The sequence below is a fragment of the Naegleria gruberi genome (assembly GCF_000004985.1).
Source record: "Naegleria gruberi genomic scaffold NAEGRscaffold_51, whole genome shotgun sequence".
Lineage (NCBI taxonomy): Eukaryota > Heterolobosea > Eutetramitea > Acrasida > Naegleriidae > Naegleria > Naegleria gruberi.
The window spans coordinates 229781-250281 of NW_003163276.1; the positions used below are offsets into that span (position 1 = coordinate 229781).

The 20501-nt window shown below is 33.3% G+C and overlaps 11 protein-coding genes and 2 non-coding genes across 13 annotated transcripts; 6 read left to right on the forward strand and 7 right to left on the reverse strand.

The window, feature by feature from the left end:
- Window positions 1-229: 229 nt before the first annotated feature.
- NAEGRDRAFT_81133 lies at window positions 230-2286 on the forward strand (the record flags this gene model as incomplete). The annotated part of the gene is made up of 6 exons (XM_002672721.1): window positions 230-635; window positions 732-770; window positions 816-1140; window positions 1184-1286; window positions 1336-1345; window positions 1392-2286. 6 exons carry the CDS (start codon window positions 230-232, stop codon window positions 2234-2236), a joined length of 1728 nt encoding a protein of 575 aa, XP_002672767.1. The 3' UTR covers window positions 2237-2286.
- Window positions 2287-2331: 45 nt separating this feature from the next.
- Window positions 2332-5072, forward strand: NAEGRDRAFT_72178 (uncharacterized protein; the record flags this gene model as incomplete). The annotated part of the gene is made up of 2 exons (XM_002672722.1): window positions 2332-2821; window positions 2863-5072. 2 exons carry the CDS (start codon window positions 2332-2334, stop codon window positions 5070-5072), a joined length of 2700 nt encoding a protein of 899 aa, XP_002672768.1.
- Window positions 5073-5826: 754 nt separating this feature from the next.
- NAEGRDRAFT_72179 (uncharacterized protein) lies at window positions 5827-6722 on the reverse strand (the record flags this gene model as incomplete). Its single annotated transcript, XM_002672786.1, has 2 exons — window positions 5827-6374; window positions 6416-6722. The coding sequence occupies 2 exons, from the start codon at window positions 6720-6722 to the stop codon at window positions 5827-5829; spliced, it is 855 nt and encodes a 284-aa protein (XP_002672832.1).
- Window positions 6723-7624: 902 nt separating this feature from the next.
- Window positions 7625-8203, forward strand: NAEGRDRAFT_52047 (uncharacterized protein; the record flags this gene model as incomplete). The annotated part of the gene is made up of 1 exon (XM_002672723.1): window positions 7625-8203. One exon carries the CDS (start codon window positions 7625-7627, stop codon window positions 8201-8203), a length of 579 nt encoding a protein of 192 aa, XP_002672769.1.
- Window positions 8204-8210: 7 nt separating this feature from the next.
- NAEGRDRAFT_59143 (UBX domain-containing protein) lies at window positions 8211-9265 on the reverse strand. The gene is made up of 2 exons (XM_002672787.1): window positions 9235-9265; window positions 8211-9074 (listed from the first exon to the last, which is right to left on the reverse strand). The coding sequence occupies exon 2, from the start codon at window positions 9016-9018 to the stop codon at window positions 8275-8277; it is 744 nt and encodes a 247-aa protein (XP_002672833.1). The 5' UTR covers window positions 9019-9074; window positions 9235-9265; the 3' UTR covers window positions 8211-8274.
- A 69-nt stretch (window positions 9266-9334) lies between these two features.
- On the reverse strand, window positions 9335-9924 carry NAEGRDRAFT_72182 (uncharacterized protein; the record flags this gene model as incomplete). Its single annotated transcript, XM_002672788.1, has 3 exons — window positions 9335-9540; window positions 9585-9765; window positions 9808-9924. The coding sequence occupies 3 exons, from the start codon at window positions 9922-9924 to the stop codon at window positions 9335-9337; spliced, it is 504 nt and encodes a 167-aa protein (XP_002672834.1).
- Window positions 9925-10311: 387 nt separating this feature from the next.
- Window positions 10312-12400, forward strand: NAEGRDRAFT_59144 (ribosomal_S9 domain-containing protein; the record flags this gene model as incomplete). The annotated part of the gene is made up of 1 exon (XM_002672724.1): window positions 10312-12400. One exon carries the CDS (start codon window positions 10312-10314, stop codon window positions 12334-12336), a length of 2025 nt encoding a protein of 674 aa, XP_002672770.1. The 3' UTR covers window positions 12337-12400.
- Window positions 12401-12709: 309 nt separating this feature from the next.
- Window positions 12710-13871, forward strand: NAEGRDRAFT_81136 (fibrillarin). The gene has a single exon (XM_002672725.1). The coding sequence runs from the start codon at window positions 12786-12788 to the stop codon at window positions 13827-13829; it is 1044 nt and encodes a 347-aa protein (XP_002672771.1). The 5' UTR covers window positions 12710-12785; the 3' UTR covers window positions 13830-13871.
- Window positions 13872-14014: 143 nt separating this feature from the next.
- Window positions 14015-14773, forward strand: NAEGRDRAFT_72185 (uncharacterized protein; the record flags this gene model as incomplete). Its single annotated transcript, XM_002672726.1, has 1 exon — window positions 14015-14773. One exon carries the CDS (start codon window positions 14015-14017, stop codon window positions 14771-14773), a length of 759 nt encoding a protein of 252 aa, XP_002672772.1.
- Window positions 14774-15683: 910 nt separating this feature from the next.
- Window positions 15684-17450, reverse strand: NAEGRDRAFT_52051 (uncharacterized protein; the record flags this gene model as incomplete). Its single annotated transcript, XM_002672789.1, has 1 exon — window positions 15684-17450. One exon carries the CDS (start codon window positions 17448-17450, stop codon window positions 15684-15686), a length of 1767 nt encoding a protein of 588 aa, XP_002672835.1.
- A 318-nt stretch (window positions 17451-17768) lies between these two features.
- NAEGRDRAFT_t562 lies at window positions 17769-17840 on the reverse strand. Its single transcript has one exon. It is a non-coding gene; the product is annotated as a tRNA-Glu (tRNA).
- A 90-nt stretch (window positions 17841-17930) lies between these two features.
- NAEGRDRAFT_t561 lies at window positions 17931-18002 on the reverse strand. Its single transcript has one exon. It is a non-coding gene; the product is annotated as a tRNA-Pro (tRNA).
- A 954-nt stretch (window positions 18003-18956) lies between these two features.
- Window positions 18957-20492, reverse strand: NAEGRDRAFT_72187 (uncharacterized protein; the record flags this gene model as incomplete). Its single annotated transcript, XM_002672790.1, has 1 exon — window positions 18957-20492. The coding sequence occupies one exon, from the start codon at window positions 20490-20492 to the stop codon at window positions 18957-18959; it is 1536 nt and encodes a 511-aa protein (XP_002672836.1).
- Between the last annotated feature and the right edge of the window lie 9 nt (window positions 20493-20501).

Genomic DNA, 20501 nt, shown 5'->3' on the forward strand with positions numbered 1-20501 from the left:
TATTTTTTACCGAATGATGGCTTGCTTTTGCGATAATTTTCTTGCCAAACAATAATTTTTTAAATTATTAACAATCCGTGATGATGAAGGATGAGAAGAAAATATTAATTACATATTTAAATACTTTCAAGGGTAAATAATGCAGAGCATTGATCAAAACACTTGTCAGTTGCGAGGAGAATTGAAAACTTGTCATTGCAGGAATAAATGTTTGTAAATTAAAAAAAAAATGTTCTCAAGAGCCTCATCTTCCGCTCGCTCGCTCTTCCAAAGATCAAGCTTGTTTTTCAAAGAAAACAATGCTGGTAAGAATTTCGAAAAAGTGACAAAGAGATTCAAGTCAAGTGGTGAAAGAGAGAAATATTTCAACGAATATGGTACCAGACCAGAATATTTACAAAACAAGAGAAAGACTTCATTCATGCCTCTCTTCTTCCTTGCCGGATTCGTGCCATTGGTTTTAACGCCTATGGTTATCGATTGGTGGATTAGAAGTGATCGTCAAAATGGTGATGAAAACTTGAAGGAATATTTGCAACAAAAGGCTGTGAAGGAAGAAATTAAAAAGGACAAAACCAATCATCATGAGGACGTTACTGTTGCTTCAGCAAAGAAGCCAGAAGTTAGTAAATACAGTATGTAGAGAAACAACATAAACAAGGTTAGGGATAACCAAGGAACTTATAAATTTTGAAATTTAATTGAATTTTCTATAATAATAATAATAATAGAATATGTATTAATTGGTGGTGGAACAGCATCATATGCTGGTAAGTTTAGTTTTAAATTACAATAGATTTATTAACAATTAAAAGCTTTGAAGGCTATCAGAAAGAACGACCCATCAGCCAACGTTCTTATTGTTACAGTTGAGGAATATGCTCCTTATGAACGTCCACCTCTCTCAAAGGAACTCTGGGATTCACCAAAGAGTGAGGAATTAAAGTTTGTTAATTGGCTCGGTCAAGAAACCTCAGTTGAATATGAACCTGTTTCTGCTTATGAGAAGGACGAAAATATTACCCTCCTTACCAAGACTAAAGTAGTTCAATTGGATACTCATAACCAAACTATTTTGGCCTCTAACGGAAAGCATTATACTTATGAAAAGTGTCTCATTGCTACAGGAGGTACTCCAAGGTATGTAATTATTTCCTAAATTTCAATAATTAATTTTCATTAGAGAATTGCCAGGTAGTGACCAATTCCCAGACAAGGTAACCACTTTCAGAACCATTTCTGACTATAAGAAGTTGGCTGAAGTAGCCAATAAGGATAATGCTCATGTAAGTTGTTGTTTCATTTTTTTTGTTGAAATTTTTGGAAACCATGTAGATTCTCATCGGTAAGTTAATTAGTAAGGATTTATTTAAATGATAACAATCATCTAGTCGGTGGTAGTTTCTTGGGTACTGAATTGAGTTATGCTGTTGCTAACAAGGTTAACAAGAAGAAGGGTTCAAAGGTCACCCAAGTTTATCTTGAACCTGATGTTTTGGCTCGTTGGCTTCCAAGATACCTCAGTGAACGTGTTAGACAAACACTCATCTCTGCTGGTGTCAATTTGAAGCCAAATACCAATGTTGTCAGTGTTGAACCAAGTAAGGGATCTGATAGAGTCATTGTTTCTTTGGATAATGGTGAAAAATTGGAAGCTGACTTTGTTGTAACTACTACTGGTATCTATCCAAATACCTATGTTGCCGAAGAAGCTGGTTTGGAAATTGATCCACAAAACAGTGGTATTGTTACCAACTCTCAATTGGAAGCTGTTCAAAACGTCTTTGTTGCTGGTGATGTATTGAGCTACTATGATGTTGTTTTGGGTAGAAGAAGATCTGAACACCACGAACATGCTGAAGCAACTGGTAGACATGCTGGTACTAACATGTCTACTAGTGCCAAGAAGCCATTCCACTACATTAGTATGTTCTGGAGTGATGTTGGTAATGTCCACTTCCAAGCTGTTGGTGAAGTTAACTCATCTCTCGACACTTATGCTGTTTGGAATGATGTTGTTATCAAGCAAAATGGTAGCTCATGGACTACTTCTGCTTCTCCAGTTGTTGCCTCAAACTTTGGTAGTGGTGCTGTTTACTATGTCAGAGACAAGAAGGTTGTTGGTATCTTGTTGTGGAATCTTCCAGATAAATTGGGTCACGCTCGTAAGGTTATTTTGGAAAAGAAGCAATATACCTCATTGGAAGAATTGAAGGATAAGATTAAGCTTAATTAATTATTTGGGTTGATTAATTTCCCTTATTGTATATACAAAACTATTTTTATAACCGTTATGAAAAGCGCTGCATATTCTTTTTCTCACCTTAAAAAATGACTTCACCGTTTAGGGGTTCTCCTTTCCTCTCTTATAACAATAAGCAGAGGGGTGGTTTATCTCCAAACTCTGTGAATATCAACAAGAAAAACCCATCATCCTCTCCGATCTCATTAAAATCCTTCTACAATATAAAGCTTAAAAAACAACAAGAACCTTTTTCGCCAACAACAACAGCATCAAGTGATGAGGAGGAATATGATAGTCCAGAAAAGAAGAGAGAAATGGCCCAGGATTTATTACGAAGATCTCACCTTCGTCAAAAGAAAAAGATTAAGGAAAAATTGGAAATCTACGTTGACAAGGATATTAGGCTATTGAGGGAAGAATCTGAGAAGCTTTCGGAAGAACGGTTCAAAGCTGTTTCCAACCAAGAACAGGATCATGTTGACTTTGTGAAGAAAATGTTTGGTGATTTGGAAAAGGTTTATTATGAGAGGAGTCAGCGAAAAATGAGATTACTGAACCGATTAGTCTATTTGAAAGGTAAGAAATCTTTGCAATACTTGAAAATTTAATTCTTTAAGCCAAACAAATGATTAATAAGATTGCATTTGAAAGTAATATTGAGGAGAATATCATTTCAACTGATGAAATTACAGATATTGCCCATCAAAAAACAAGAGCATGGATGACAAATATTGTAGAGGATAATATTCAATCTCTGAAGGGGGATTTTATCTATAAGTTCGAGGAATTTACAAGAATCACTCCTGAGGAGGAAATCAAGGAATTGAAGGAATCAATCTTTAAATACGTATCTCCAGTGGTAGAGAAGAAAAAGAGAGATAGTAGCATTGCAAGAAAAACACACTACCAATCTATTAAGGCATGCAAAGAAAGAGTTCTTAATGCTTTTACTAGAAATATTAAGAATAAGTTTGAGAAGAATTTTGAAGACAAGTACAATGAAAAAGTTCAGCAAATTAGTCTAGGAAAGGAAGCAGTGCAGTTAACACCTGATGAAATTATCGAATTTTTGGAAGCTGATGTTGAAGATTATGAAACTGATATTGGTGTAATTGATGCTGAAATAGATAGAATCAACAATGAAATTACTGAATGGAGGGAAAAGATTGAAATGAAGAGGGAGTATCACGAAAAACAAAAAGCTGCAATTCAAAGTCAAATTGATTATGTTTCCCAATCAAATCAAGATCTACTCAATAGTATCACAAAGCTGAAGAAACAACAACAAGCTGTTAAACTGGCAGATACAAAGTTTGTCGAATCAGTTGGTGGAACATTGTTATCAGAATTAATTGAAAAGACACATAGAATTCTCAAAAGCGATGTACCTAGACTTAAGAACATGTCATCAACCATTGAAGATGAAATTTTATCTTTGGAAAGAGTAATCATAGAAAAAGAAAACGAGGCCAATTCACTTTCTGAAAAGATGAAGTCTGAAGAAGAGTCAATGAATAATCTCTCCAAGAGACTCAGCATTCTGGGAGTTAGATTGTACCAACATGAGAAAAATATCAAGGTACTGGAAGAGAATAAGATTAGTGCCCAAAACGAATGTGAAAAGATTAGATCCCAATTAGAAACTCTAAGAAAAACGGCTCCCAATAGACAACTTCGTTCGATGGCAAGTAATCATGCATATGAAGAAATGGCTAAATCAATAGAAACCAATTGTACAATATTTTCTCAGGACTTGACAAAACACAAGGAAAATAATGAAATGATTATTGAATTTTTGAAAGAGAGAAGAACCAGACTCCAAGAATTGTGTGAATATAACCAACAAAAGATAAGGAAATTGATCAAATATTCTGGTTCCTTACATAGTATTTGCTCTCCTCATGTAACTCTTGAGCATTCAATTGTAACCATTTACCAAGAGGAACTCGAAAAAGCGTTCAATAACTACAAGAGTACAATACAGTCTATCGCAAAGGAATCTGTGAGAAATGCAAACGTGGCAAAATATTTTAATGAAAGAGCCAAGGGAGGATGTGTTGTTTACAAATTCTCGAATTACATGTTTGAAAACGACTTGTTAAGGTATGAAATGGGTGTTGATAACCCTAAAATTGAAAAATCAGAAATTGAGGCCTCAATTCAAAAGCAGTTTGTAAAAGATTCAAGATTGGTTTTATTACTAAACTTTTTACTTGAAATAACAGGTCTCAGCCAAGAATACATTATTCCAGACGGTCTAACTCCAAGTTATTCTTCACTGTTAGATATGATCCGTAACAAGAATTTCCATGATCATAATGGTATTTCAGTATGTGATTCAGCCAAATCAAAGAATGAGACCTCATTCCTGGATAACAAAATATATGGAGAAATTAACACTATCTTCATTAACGCAATTGAAAATCAAACAGTTGTTGATAAGCATGATATAATGAACAGAATTGACCAATTACAAGAATTAGTATGTAAAAAAGAAGGTGTAAATATGGATGAATTGGAGCAGAAACTTCAAAAGAAACTTGTATTGGTTCAGAGGGAAAAAGAGAGGGCAGCTGGATTGCAGAAAGAGCTTGAAAGGATTGAAAAGAAAAACCTGGAAACATCCAATACTACTGAAAGGGAAGTAAGAATCAGAGTGAACAGTTTACCTTTGCCATCTACAGATACCGTGATATATTTTGATGAGGAAACCAATAAGATAGTGGCTGAAGAAAGACAAACTAGAAAGAGAAATTCCTCCTTTTCCCCACGTAGTTTGATTTCTAAAATTGAAAGTGCCAAGTCAAACTCTCAAAATCAAAATTAGTCTTCAGCTTCTCTGTCCTTTTCAGGTACAAATCTTGTCACCTTCATGGTGGAAAGTGTAATATTACATTTCAAAATATCTGTAACATTCTTTGAAATATCTAGATCCCCAATTATTTTGTATTGACAAATAATTAAATCCTTTTTAACATTAACCGAAATTCTACAATGATGTTGTAGTTCTTTCCATGACATTGATTGTAAATTATTTGCTGAAATAATGCTGACACCATACTGAGCGTGCTCATATTCTGGATTTTCTTTGTATAAAACAAAATCACAACCATATTTTGATCCAGATCTTGTTATCCATCCTCTACTTCTAAAATAATGATAAATTGCATATCTAGAAACAAAGAATTCACCTCCCTCAATTTCACAAAATATTTTGAAACAATCCTGAATTGTTTTAATTTCTCCTTTAACACTTATCCTAATACATCCAATGGCATAATATAAATAAAAAGCTTCTTGAAGTGATAAAACAGTATGTTCCTTTGGTTCTGCTTGACATGAAAAATCTTCATTTCCCGTAAATATTTCTGATGAAGTTGATGCAATAATGGAATCATACCAAGTTTTAAATAAAGGTTTGGATCTTGATAATTCTCCCTTTCCGAAAATTCCAAGGTCATACAATGATGCATTTTCTACAATGACATGATTTCCGATTAGTTTCCCAATAAATGGTTCAATACTAGTTGTTTGCATTTTTTTCAATTATTTAAATATTAAATTATTTATTAAATTTACACCTAGTAATCCTTTTCTCCAATAATTGTTTCAGGATTGAATAAATTAGTTTCTTTTTTGTCAGATTTGTTCGATGTAACCTGCAAAACACGTTCAAGAATAGTGTTAGTTGGGTTGACTGATTTCTTGTGTTCTCGGATTTGATTGAAAACTTTTTCTTGAAGGTTGTTCGAATCTCTGTTTAGCTGTTTTAGTTGTTCACCTAGCATTCCAAATTGGAGTACACCTACTGTGGCTCTCTGTATCGATTCATCTAGTGATTTAGTCAAATCTGATGCAACTTCTACTACAGGCTTAATATCTATTTCAGTATTGAGTTCATCAGTTTGAAGTTTAGAAAGATTATTAAGCATATGTTGATCATTTTCAAGATTTACAGAAATGTTCTTCCAAAACATGGATTCCTTTTCAAGTTGTGAAATTAATGTTGTATATGTTTTTTCTTTCATTCTATTCATTTCATTTTGAAAATTTGGTAGAATAACTTCTTGAGAATATTTCTCTATCAGTGTTGAAAGAAACTTCATATATTCTTCTCTAATTTCCGAAACTATAATTTGCATTAACATAAACTGCCAAAATGAAACTTACCAGTTTCCTCAACAATTGGGGCTTTACAGTAATTATTTTGTACATGATCAAATATTATTTCATTGAGAGAAATTAGTCTTTTAGCATCCTCCAAATCTTCTGGTATGCCTACACAGAATTTTTCTCCAGCTTTCCTTTTATCCTTCACTTTCCTTCTCTTCTTTTTTCTCTCTGTTCTATCCCTTGATGGTTCCACCGTCGATTGTGTTGTTTCTTGATCTTTTTTCCTCTTCTTTTCTATTCCAATCGGTGATTTATATGAATCCTCTCGTGATGAAGAAGCAACAGCTTGTTTACTTGTCGACATTTTTTTTAACGTTAAAATTAATATTTTTTGGTTTAAAACAAATTTATATTGGCGGGAAATTTAATCTAAACCGAAAATGAAACTCTTAATCAGTAAAGAAAAAAGATTGATTTAATTAATAATATTCTTTTAAAAGTTTAATATCTTTAATATTTAATGATTCATTCGGGCAATATTGTTGTATTACAATTTAATTATTAAATAAAAAATGCCATCATCAGATCAATCACTATCTTTATTTCCATCTTCATCTGTTTTACTTTCCAAAGCCTTCTCGATTACAAATTCTATTCGGAATGGAATGACGATCCAAGCAGAGGAACCAAAGAGTTTGAATTTGTATGGATTTTTCTCTGCTGCTGTTGGTTTATCAAAAAGTGCCAAGGCTGCTGCCATGCAAGAAATATTTACAAAACAATCTGTTTATCCTAATATTGCTCATAGTGATCAAGTTTTTGAAAAAAGTGCAGGAGAAGATTCATATTTCCAAACATCACTTGCTTTTGGTGTAGGTTTTTATTTTGATTTAAACTTGAATTGATTTTTAGGTTGGTGACGGAGTTGGTATGTAATTTTGGATGTCATTTAAATTATATCTATTGTATTTAGGTGGTTGGGTTAAATATAATGTTGATCCTTCCTTAATTAGTAGATCTATAACTACAGATTTATTGAAATATTTCCAAGAAAAGGAAAAATCAATTATTGATGTTTTGAAAAATAGTAATAATGAAACTACTAATGAATCATCAGGTTGGTCTTCTTGGTGGGGAAAATCAGCTAGTACTTTTGTAATTAAGGAATCACCAGTTGAAATTCTTAGTAGAGCATATTATGGAATTAAAGCTAGTGGACAAATTAGAGCAGGTAGTACAACATTCTCAATGGTTATGCTTTCAGATATGGACAAAGGTATTGCTAAATCACTGAATATTGGTGATAGTGGCTTTGTAATTATTAGAAATGGAGGTATCATCTACAGATCTAAGCCTCAGCAACATAGATTTAACGCTCCATATCAACTTACCATATGTCCTCCAGAAAGAAATGGAACCTGTATTCAAAATGAACCAAAAGATGGTGACTTGGTTGAACATCAATTAGCAGATGGTGATATTATTGTAATGGGAACTGATGGATTGTTTGACAATTTATTTGATTGGCAAATTCTTCAAATAATTAATCAAGGACAAGCAGGTATTGAACCATTTTCTGAAATTTTGAAAAAGGCAGCAACAGGTGATAAGGAAAGTATATTACGTGTAAATCAACAACTTCATAACAGAGCTCGAGAGATTGCCAAACTTGCCAGAATTGTTTCTATATCAGATAGTAACTTTACCTTTACTCCATTCTCCAAAGCTTACACTGAGGAAACTGGACGACACATTTCTGGAGGTAAGAAAGATGACATTACAGTCATTGTAGCAGCCTTGTTGAAGAGAAAGATTTTCGTTGATTCATTCAGTAAAAATCAATAAGTCTTGTAAACACAATAATCTAAATGGTTTTATATCTAAATTTACAATAATAATATCATACATATTTACAATTATTTTTCTGCAATATTTAAAGTGATTTGCTTTTCAGCCAAGTTTGCTAGAGTCAGTGTCATACTAGCATGTTCCTCAATTGAAAATCTTCTGGCAGGGAAAGTTGTCACAATTACATAATTTTCCATATCCATATCCTTAGTGACTTCTAAATAATCAAAAATATCACCAATGGTATCAGAATATCTAAATCTTCTCGTTAATCTTGTTGAATCAGGTAATCTTATTAAAACTTTAGCAATAGATGATTCAGTTTCACCTGGTTCTTGTTTCAAATTGGATGCTTTTTGTCTTCTTAATCTTAATTTTTCTTCCTCTCTTCGTTGTCTTTCCTCCTCCTCTCTTTGTCTTTGTCTTTCCTCTTCACGTTGTCGTTGTCTTTCCAATTCCTCTTGTCGTTGTCTTTCTTGGTCCAATCTGAGAGATCGATTATAAGCTTCATCCTGCTCATCTCTCAATGAAGTAACAACTGGAGAATTTCCTCCCAAGTCAACCATTGTTCCTCCAGTACGTGTTGATGTGTTTCTACTAGCAGCAGTCGAGGATGACAAATTTCTGAGTGATGCCTCATATTCTTGTCGTTGTAGCAACTGAGCAAACTCCTCATCAGTCATTCCATCATGTGCCAATTCGTGATTCTCCTGCATAGATGTCATATCCTCATCACCAGGACTTTGTCTAGCATTAAAATCATTAGCTGCTAATCCGTGATGTTCCATCTCTTCATCAGATTCTACCATCATTGTATGATTATTGCCATCACTACTTGTGTTATGATTTTTCCAAATCGCTTTCCTCACTAAACTTCCGAAGATGATATCAATTTTGTATAATATTTAATCGATTATATCCAATTTAATTCAATTAGCACAAATTGTTATTATAATGATAGATTAATTGTATTGTTGGTTATTTAAATATCAATCATTCATCACGTTCAACTGTTATTAATCACTAACCTTCATCAAAACATCCAAAAGCGTTGAATAGACAGGAAAACATTTTTTATAATTAGAAAATAGAAAATAATTGGATGATGTCTTGACAAGAAGAGATTGTTTACTTTTTCGTTTGCTTTTGTTTTGCAATCATTTGTTTGAATTTAGATTGACTGTTACTGCTAGCAGCAGCATTGCCACCACTTGTTGGTTTGGTTGTGTTTGAAGTAGATGTGGTTGTTGAATTACCTAATATGGATGACATTTCTTTTTCAATATCTTTTAATTCGTCTGCTGATTCAATGTCCTTATTGGTAGTTAATTTTTCTTAATGTGTGGTTAGAATTTTCATTATTAAATTGTTTACAAACCTTCAACCATGTTCTTGATGACATTATTCATATCTTGTCCATATTTCTTTTCCAAATCTCTTTTCATTTTCTCAACATTCATATCCTTCTTAATATCTCTAACATTCTCATTCATTTTAGTATATATTTCAGCAAATTGTTTGTCAACATCTTTTTTCATTTGTTTTTGATCTCGAATAGTCTTGATGAAATTTCAATTTAAAATTCAAATAATCAATCTTACCTCCAATAATGTATTTGCAACAAGTCTTGTATAATTTTCCTTCATTTCTTCTTCCACTTGTTTCATTTTCCTTCCAGCCTTTAAAGTGTTTACAAATTCCATAATATTTCCCCACATTGTTCTCTTCTTTTCCTCCATCGAAAATCTATTTACTGAAAAATCTCTTTTTGAAGATTGTGAGAGGCAATTCAATGTATTCCGACTAGTGATTCTACCACAAGAACGATGAAGAAGAGCACACTGGTGATTCATTGTCAGAGATGATGAAAATTGTTTGATGATTTGTCTATTCATTTTTTAAAATTTATTTTATTTTAATTATCAACAGAGAGCCGGTACGGAGCATCAACTTCTTGTTTAACATCAACTTCCTTTCCTTTACCAAATGCTCATCCAATTAATTAATCAACAAACGCTAATACCACCAATAACAATTTGCAAGTCCTAATGTGAGAATTTTCATTGAGTGTTGTAAACAGCCTAAAAAAATTGCACTTATAAAAAATGCTTCGAAACGTAAACTTTGCGCCTGTATTGCGCTCTGCCATCGCATCATCAAGAAGCAATCGTTTAGTAGTCCCTGCAACAAAACTTCAAACAAAATCATACAGCAAGGATTCTAATGATTCATTCGACCCTAGTCAACATTACGAAGTGGAGGAAGCAATGCCTTTCGTTGCTAAGAATGTAAATTTGAAAAAGACTAGAAGTTTAGTGGATTTGTTTGTTACTAAACTTGAGAAGGAAGGCGAAAAGGAAAACAAGGAGGAACAATTTTCTGAATTTGAGGCTCTTCAAAAGTCTGACAAAGCAAAGACTGTTAAAGCCCAATTTTCAAAGAAGAAAGTTAGAGAAGCTAACGATAACATCTATCAAAGAGATAGTGAGGAAGCTAAAAAATTACAACAACTCGAGAAAATTTACAATCAATCAAAGAGTGAAACCAGCAAGATACATAGACAAGATGTTATTGATATGGAAAGTAAGGAAAGAGACTCACAAACAAAAGCTGGTGATACTCTTTTGTCTTTCATGTATGAATCAAAGTCTCCACACAGAGTTGTTGAATCATGGGAACTTGAACAACAAGAAAAGGAACAAATTGCTGAGGATTTCAAACAACACAAGAGAGATTATAAGAAACTCATCAAGAAGGACGGTTTAACTACCGAACAAGCCAACAGAAGTGAATATAACAAGCAATATGATACTGTTAGTCTCCAAAATGAAATGTTGGAAGGAATGAAGGCTATCAGCGACTACTCTTTATCTATTGATATGGACAGAATGAGTGCTTCACCAACTTCTCTCACCGGTGATAAACTTATTCAAGTTAACAATTCTAGAAACGATCTTAAATCACCATTCTGGAATGTTCTTTCAAACCATGAAAAACGTTACTTCTTAAAGGATGAATATCTTGAAGATATTTCAAAGAATGTTGAAAAATACGTTAACATGACTCCTGAAGAAATTGAACAACAAGCTCCATGGCTGTTGAATGATCCAAGATGGGAAACAATAGAAGAATTGAGAAAACAAAACATTCAAGATATGTCCGAAACGACTTCTGAAGATAGAAGTAAATATGTCAGAGGTAGAATCTTTGATGATGAAGCTCTCCGAAATCTCTATGAATCCCTCGGTTCAAAGCAATTTGATAATGTTCAAGAATTCTATGAAAATATTAAGGAAGCTACTGATGAAGAAGGTTTGCTGAGGAAATTAGAAACTGTTTTCCCAAATATTTCTAAAGATAAGCTCAAGTCAATCTTGGACAAGGTTGTTAAAACTATTCAACCAAAGTATGAAAAGTATGCTACACCAGTTCAAAGAACTATTCAACTCATCACAGACGAAATTACTGAAACTGCTAAGCCAACCATTTACACAATGGCTGATTTGGCCTCTAAACCAAAGCCAAAGATGCAAACTGTTTTGTGGTCAATAAGACAAATTGCTACTAAGAAAGCTAAGGAAAGAGAAGTTGAATTGGTACATGAAAGAGCAAAGACATTGAAACGTGAAGATTATACTTCTCCAATTGATCATATTTATGAAGTTTTGCGACCAATCCACGACGAATCCATGAAGGCTGGTGATGAAAAGAGTGGTGTTTCTGAATTCCATCCTGCTATCTATGGTGGTTATGTTGTTGCAACTGGTAAGAGAAAGTCTTCTATTGCCAATGTCAAGTTGTCACCAGGTACTGGTATTTTCTTGATTAACAACAAGTCATATCTTGACTATTTCAATCTTTCTCGTCATCATTACAAGTTGATGCTTCCATTGAAGTTTACTGATACATTAAATCAATTTGATGTTGAATGCAGAGTTCACGGAGGTGGTCAAACTGGTCAATGTGACGCCATTTTCTTGGGATTAGCTAAGGCTCTTGCTAAGTTTGTTCCAGAATACGGTCCAACTTTGGAAGCCACTGGATTCCTTTTCAGAGATCCACGTTCTGTCGAAAGAAAGAAATTCGGTCAACCAAAGGCCAGAAAACAATTTACTTTTGTCAAGCGTTAAACTACTTATTTTTGTCATACTTTTTTATTTGGTAATAAAAGAAATTTTAATATATAATCTTAATAAGGAGGTGGTGGTATTGTAAAATGAAAGAGAGTGCTCGGTTAGATGAAAATCTTTGAATATTAGGAAAATAAAACTTATTTTGCCTCTTTTAAAACACTGAATAAATTGTATTTCTTCAATAACAATTATTAATTAATTATTTAAACATAATCGCTCTAAGAATTGTTCCATGACAATGACACAAATCCCCATCATCGTTACCCAAACAACAAAACAACAATCAACAAGAGAGATGAAAAGAGTTGAAGTGGCTCTAAAAAAACTCGGATGGCAATAAGTTTATTGAATTAAAAATTCGAAGTGAAAAAAAAATATTGCGTTTTTATCGCTACAACAGACAACCTAATATTTTGCTTCAACAAAAAAATTTATAAAACATAAAAATGGCTTTCGAAGGTGGAAGAGGTGGTGGTAGAGGCGGTGGCCGTGGTGGATTTGGTGGTGGCAGAGGAGGTTCTCGTGGAGGATTCGGTGGTGGTGATAGAGGTGGCCGTGGTGGTGGTTTCGGTGGTGGCCGTGGAGGCGGTAGAGGTGGATTTGGTGGCGATAGAGGAGGATTTGGTGGTGATAGAGGTGGAAGAGGTGGTGGCCGTGGTGGTGGTCGTGGTGGTGCCAGAGGTGGTGGTAGAGGTGGAGCAAGAGGTGGCGGTAGAGGTGGTGGCCGTGGAGGATTCGGTGGTGCTGCAGGTGCTGCTGGTAAGAAGGTCATTGTCGAACCACATCGTTTTGAAGGAGTTTATGTCGTCAAGGGTAGAGATGAATCAATTGCCACATTGAATATGGTCCCAGGTGAATCTGTTTATGATGAAAAGAGAGTTACTGTCGAAAAGGGATTCGGTGATAGCGTCCAAAAAGTTGAATACAGAATTTGGAATCCATTCCGTTCCAAGTTGGGAGCTGGTATCATTGGTGGTGTTGAAAACATTTATATCAAGCCAGGTACTAAATTATTGTATTTGGGTGCTGCTTCTGGTACAACAGTTTCTCACTGTTCTGACTTGGTTGGTCCAGAAGGTATGGTTTATGGTGTTGAATTATCCGAAAGATGTGGACGTGATTTAATTGAAATGTCAAAGAAGAGACCTAACATTGTTCCAATCATAGAAGATGCTCGTCATCCTTTGAGATACAGAATGTTGGTTGGTTCTGTTGATACTGTCTTTGCTGACGTTGCCCAACCTGATCAAGCTCGTATTGTTGCTTTGAATGCTAAGTATTTCTTAAAGCCAGGTGGCAAATTCGTCATTTCCATCAAGGCTAATTGTATAGATTCAACAGTTGAAGCTGAAGTTGTCTTTGCTAGAGAAGTTGAACAATTGCAACAATTCGGTTTTACTTGTGAAGAACAATTGGACTTGGAACCTTTCGAACGTGATCACTGTTTGGTAGTTGGTACCTTGAATAATGGTGATTGCATACAATTTTAATTCCACTCATTACTAAATTTTATAAAAACACAATATTCTAAATATCTAATTATCAATTTACTAAGGTGTAGAAATGTTGCATTCCGAATAGAAATGTTTATGAGTGGCAAGTTCAGCTGCTGGTTATTCTATCATGTTTGTGAATCTCTTGTTGTGTCACGTTTCACAAATCAGAATTCAAAAAAATGAAACAACGCATTGTCAAGCCAACATTTCAAACCAATTCCTTTCTCATAGAGGATGATCAAGAAGAAGATAACCTCACTACCAGTCCATCATCACCAAATCCACCAATAGAGAATACATCTCAAGGATCAGACCCAGCAGAAAATCCAGAAAATAGTGACTTTAGTGATTGGAAGAAAAAAGAAAAGAAGAAAATGAGTAGAGCTGCACAATTCGCAAATGCCAAAGCTTCAGGTGTTTTACTATTCAGAACATTCAACAATTGTCCAGACTCTTTAGAATTTCTCTTGGGGAAACACTCCAAAACAAACTCGTGGGAAAATTTTGCAGGTAAAGTTAATATGGGAGAAACAGTGGAAGAAGCAGCTCTACGAGAATTGCAAGAAGAAACTCTAAACCAATTCAGTGAAGAGCATGTGAAAATGGTGGCATCTCAATTGAACATTGAAAGAGCTTTTTTCATTAAAGTTAATCAATCAAATCAAGCAATGTTTCTTGTTCATTTGAATGATTTTGAACCAGATTTAGAAGAATGGAAGAGAAAAGCTGAAAGATTGAAAAGTGAAAATAGAAAGGTTGAACTTTCTGAATTTAATTTTTTCAAGGAATTTCCACTCCAAGAATTGAGAGTTCCACACCTTCAAGAATTCATCCCAAAAAAGAGAAACGACATTATGAAAATGGCTCTAGAAATAATTAAGTGCCCAACAAGGGAAACATCATCAACTAAGCACAATGTTACAAAGAGAAATAGATAACTTTCTAATCAAGTAAAATAAAAAATAAATAAAAAATTAAAATTATTAATAGTTATTAAATTTATTTATTTTCATTAGTCTACTGATTCGAATGAGTAAATAATGAACGATACAAGTTATCTTTCTCTTCCATATTTGGTAATACTAAATTGTTATTGGATTTATCAAAATATTGCTTCAGTGTATTTTCATATGATAACTCTCTTGTTTTCTTTAGTTTTAATTTATATAACATTATTTTGGAAAATGTTGTAAAAGTTAGTAATGGTTGATATCGATCCAAAAAAATTGCCATATGATTAAATGGTTCTAATAAATTAAATAATTGATCAGTGACTAGTAATTCTCTCAATACTTGATAGATTGGACAGGTTTTCAGCTTTTTAGCTGATAATTCAATAAAATTCTCATATTTAAATTCTTTAGCAGTAAATTTCTTAAAATATTCAAAAGTTGATTTCCATATTTGTGCATGAACCGTTCCAACAAGTATCATTACATTATTCTTTTCTTTACAATCTTGTGTTAACTGTAAATGCATTACACTACAATATTCTTCAATAAACTTGTTAATATTTAAATAACTTTCGAATATATCCGCTAATTCGTTTAAATCAAACTGAAATGATTTCGGATACAAGGTAAAAAACACTCGTTTTGGATCTTTACTCAATTGTCTCATCAAACTATCAAAACAATCATTCCAATAATGATTACTTTCATTAATTATTTGATTCCATTCATGACAAACAAGCATACAATTAATTAAATTACTTCCGATTGGAACGTAACAAAAACAATTTAATAAACAATCTGTATCTAGAAAGGTCATTTTTCTGATATTTTTTTTAAAAGGTTTCGAATAAAAGTTCACAACACAATGAAATGTGAAATAGAGGTTATAAAGTAATTATCTGATTTGTTTCGTTTCGTGCATATTATAATATTTTGCAAGGACATATAAATCCAACATTGAATAAACCTTTCCTTTAAATGAAATCTCATAACTCAAATGTTTTGACACTAAATTCAAAAGATCATCGTGAATTAATGAAGAATATGCTTTCGAAAGTTCTATCTTGTCTAATTCTAGACTATTTTCATTAATTAAATAGTGTGCAGTGAGATTCGAATACATTTTTTCAAAATCAAATTTCAGGAATACTTCTCGATTATACTGCATGACAATTATAATGCTCTTTTCCAAATGAGAAAGGAATTTTGAAATATTGCATCTGTAAAGAGTCCTATCTATTCTGATAAAGAGTGGAAAATCTTTTGAACTTGCTTCAGTTGACCTAACAACTATTGCTATTATTGAATCTTTACCTTCTCCACCTCCAATGATCGAAGCATCAGGAATTATATTCTTATTACAATCCCATATTTTACTCGAATTGGAATACTGGAATTGAAATGATCTTCCAATTCCAGTTTGTTTCCACTTTCTGATTCTTATTGGTGCAATAGTTGTATCCTTTTCAATCTCTGAATCAAACTTTTCCATATCACTAATCCTAAACCAAATTGGTTTCTTCCAAAAAATTGAATTGAAATAACAAAGAGAAGGAGGAATAGGGGTTGAATTGTGTTGTGTGTAAATGTTGGGAAGTTGACCTTCCAGTTTCTCCACCAGATTGCAAACTTCCTCACTTAGAGGCATCTCAACGGTATTCAGTTCTAGTTTCAATTCTAGCTGATAAACATGTTTCTGATCGAATGAGAATAGTTTTTTACAATGCTTATCAAAGTAATACGAATTGAATGGTTGAGGCGGATTCAGATATCCAAGAATTGATTTTGAAATACTTGGAGATGACCCATCAATGATATGTAACATTCCCTTCTTACCAATCAGGAAATTAAAATATGGAGTTTGCATATCGAAAATCATTCCACTTAAATCATCCACCGAATCAATCATCATCATTTCTTGACATATACTGTACTCATCCCCATAGAGTTTCACAAGGGTATTGAGCCCATCATCTGCATGATTGTGTATGTAATCATAAATTCTAACATTATTTCCTGTCAGAATTATTAATTCATTCGTATATTCATTAAGGGAAAGACAAACTGCTCTTTTTGTAAACTCATTTTCAATTTCGTATTTCAATTGCATAGATAAGCCATCTAATACAGATATTTTACCATCAGAAACATCCAAAACATATAATTCCTTTTTATCTTTACGATAGGTCAATTCACATTTTGCATTTAACAATCCCAAATCCGATTCTACAATTTCAATTTCTTCCTGCGAAAGAATAAACTTTAACACATTATATCCAAATTCATGATGCATTGTTGCAAAAATCACATCTGTTTCTTCCTCCTGATTCCCTTCCACTAAACACATTCTAATAACTGCATTCTCCGATTCCAAATGAAAAGATTGCTCTCCACTCTCCAAATCATAACCATCAATTCCCATCGAATGACCAACAAGTAATAACTTTCTCCTCTGATAGAATTTAATATCAGTGATGAGAAAATTGCTAGGAACTGGAGTTAAATGGAAAGTTTTTAATAAATTCATTGAATAATCTCCGAGACATAAAACTGTCTTTTCAGTGGTGAATTTATTTCTTAACAGGGATTGAGTGTAGTGTTTTTCTAATGGATCAAGGAAAACCAAACGAGTGAGTGATTCCTCTTGATGATGTGGTTGCATTTTTTTTTCAAATGATCTGCAGAAAAGCTAAAATTAGTGCAATTTTGAAATGTTTGTAAAGTAACTGAGAATGTGGATTTTATAAATACAAGGAAACCAATTAAGGAGAAAGAAAATATTTGAGTAAGGCTCAGTATAGTACAATATTCTTTGGGTCTTCTAATTGAGTGTTGGTAATATCTAAATGAATTTCACCATAATTTTCGAAAGCAAACTGATCTGCTTGTTCATTTGATATTCATTTCGTTTCATTCACATCTTTCTTTGTTGTAATGCGATTGTAAATTATTTTTTTGTATAATAAACTAAAATTGAATCCTCCCGTGCCGGGAATTGAACCCGGATCTCCTGGGTGAGAGCCAGGTATCTTAGCCATTGGACCACACGGGATTCTTGTATAAATATTGAAAATATAACTCACTATAATAAATAATCATTAAGCTGTTAAGGTGAAATCGTACGATTTCCATAAAAAGGAAAGGGGACCAGTGGGAATCGAACCCACGCCCTCTCGCACCCAAAGCGAGAATCATACCACTAGACCATGGTCCCTTACATTACAAATCAAGAAAGAACATTCAAATTGACGCTAAGTAATTAAACTGTAGAATTACTAGCATTAATAACATTTTGGACATGTTCTTCATTTCAAGAAGAATGTAAAATCATTGAATACATTTCTAAAATTTATTTCTTGGTGGCATTCTTGGTAGCAACTGGTTGCTTCTTAACACTTCTGCCAACTTTTCTGGTTCCCTTGGTGGCTCTTCTAGTAATAGTCTTTGGGGCTCTTCTGGTGGATCTAATCTTTGGGTAGTGCTTCTAGTGGCAGATGGTACTTCTGGTGGAAGATCTAGTCTTCTTTCCAGACTAATGTTTATGATTTTATTGCATTTGATGAAAATAAAAGCAATAATATTGAATTAAAAATAATTCTCAATGCTAACTGAATAACTTACAGCAGCCATACCGAAGGAAGCAAAGCACAAAACAGCGATCAAAAGGACAGCAATAATAATTTTGGCGTTCATATTGAATGTTAACTTGTTTTTTTGTTTAATGTTCTTTGTGGGAGGTTGTGTCTTAACTCTCTGCATTCTTAATGAACATTTAAGGGTATGTGATGCTCAATTTTGTAGAAAAGAGTTGTATTGTATTAAGGGCACTGTAGTTAAATCGAAGAAACTCAAGGAAGACACAAAACAAAGCCATTCATGTGTCCACTTAGACAATGCACTTTCTCTGCAACATCTGGGAAGAAAATTATCTGCATCACACTAACAAAGTGAACATTCATAATAGGTCTTTCCACTTGCCTTCCATTGAAATTCAGTTTCCAAAGTGAGTTTATCATTCCCCATTCAGAAAACAAGCTTTTCGCACAGATTTCCTCAGTGTAGCATCTACAATGGAAAACATCAGACACGCACCTTTAACAATCCTCTTATTTTTCATACAGTTTAATAAACATTCAAAGTGTTACTCCTCAAGTTGCATGACATGAGATTATTGTCCCTTGATACGATTGTAACATAGATGAGAATATCCACAACATTCCAACACAAAATCAACATCATCCCAATATGTATCTCTAATTAATCCAAGAACTTGATGATTTCTCTCAATACACTTTTTCATAATATCTTTCTTTGATTTCATTGATTTTGGAAGATGTTGATATACCATTGCGTTCGCAGCCATACATTCACTAATGAATTTTACATCGCCTTTGATGCTTGGATCAATGTGAGGAAATACAGTTGGATTAACCTTAATGGCATTCAAGAGGAGTGATCGATCTTTGATTGTGGAAATGTACTTTGGAAATTCACTCAAATAGCTCAATGACTTGCTTAGTAGAGCTTGAATAATTTCTGTATCATCTTGGAATTCTTTGTATTTGTAAAACAAATGGTGTGATTTTGAAATTATTGTTAGAATTATTTCTCTATCCTTCTGGAATTGAGTTGGAAAAGAGAAATATGCATTTGGACACATTTCTGCAAGTTTCAAGTGGAATTGTCTACTATGCTTTAGTTTTGCACTAATTAATGGATATACACTCAAAGGATCTGACATTATGGCTTCAAGATAAAGCTCTTCATCCTGGTCAAACAAGCAATATTGAAGAGCTCTGGGATTGGCTTTAACCATTTCTCTCATTAGATATCCATCATTTTTTCTTTCAAAATCTAAATAGTTCAATATATTAGGTTGTACCTTTACAACACTCAATAGAAAATCTCTGTCATAGTATAATTGACTATCAATATCAAGTAATTTTTCTGGAAATGCCTTTAAGTAATTCATAACAATCTCTTTGTCAGATTGTAATCTCTGATCTACATATACTAAATAAGTAAATATTTGAGAATGCAATTGAACTGCTTCTAAAATAATTTCTCTCCATTTCACAACATCTTTACATTGAGATATAAGCACAGGATTATTGCTCAACACTTTTAAAATTGCTTTTTTATCCATTTCCAAATCATAACAATCCAAACTATTGATTGAAGAAACTAAATATTTTACAATTTCAATATCATTTGTAATGAGTGCCTTATCAGTCACATAATCCACAACTTTACAATTATTCCTCACAGCTTCCAACACTAATTCTCGATCAGCTCTCAATTTCACATCAGCATATTTCAACAACCATCCATCAATCTTGACTAATTTCATGAATAATTGCTTATTACTCTGTAGTGATTTGTCCATGAAGGAAATTGCTGTTTTTTCATTACAAATTGCTTCATAGACAAGAGAAGCATCTCTCCGAATATTTTCATCAGCATATTTCAAAGCAATTCCCTTCTTTTTCACAACTTTGAACATCCAATCCCGATCGGAGGAGATGGCCTTCACAAGTGTTTGCAATCCACCACGACAGTTTATCAAATTTTCAAAGAGGATGGTTTTGTAAATTTCCAATCTTCTATAATCTATGGAGAGGTACTTTTTTCGTAGCCAAAAGGACCCGAGAGGTGCATCAGAGAGAAGAATTTTCACTGGAATTTCTTCATCAAATTGTTGCATTTTTTCTAA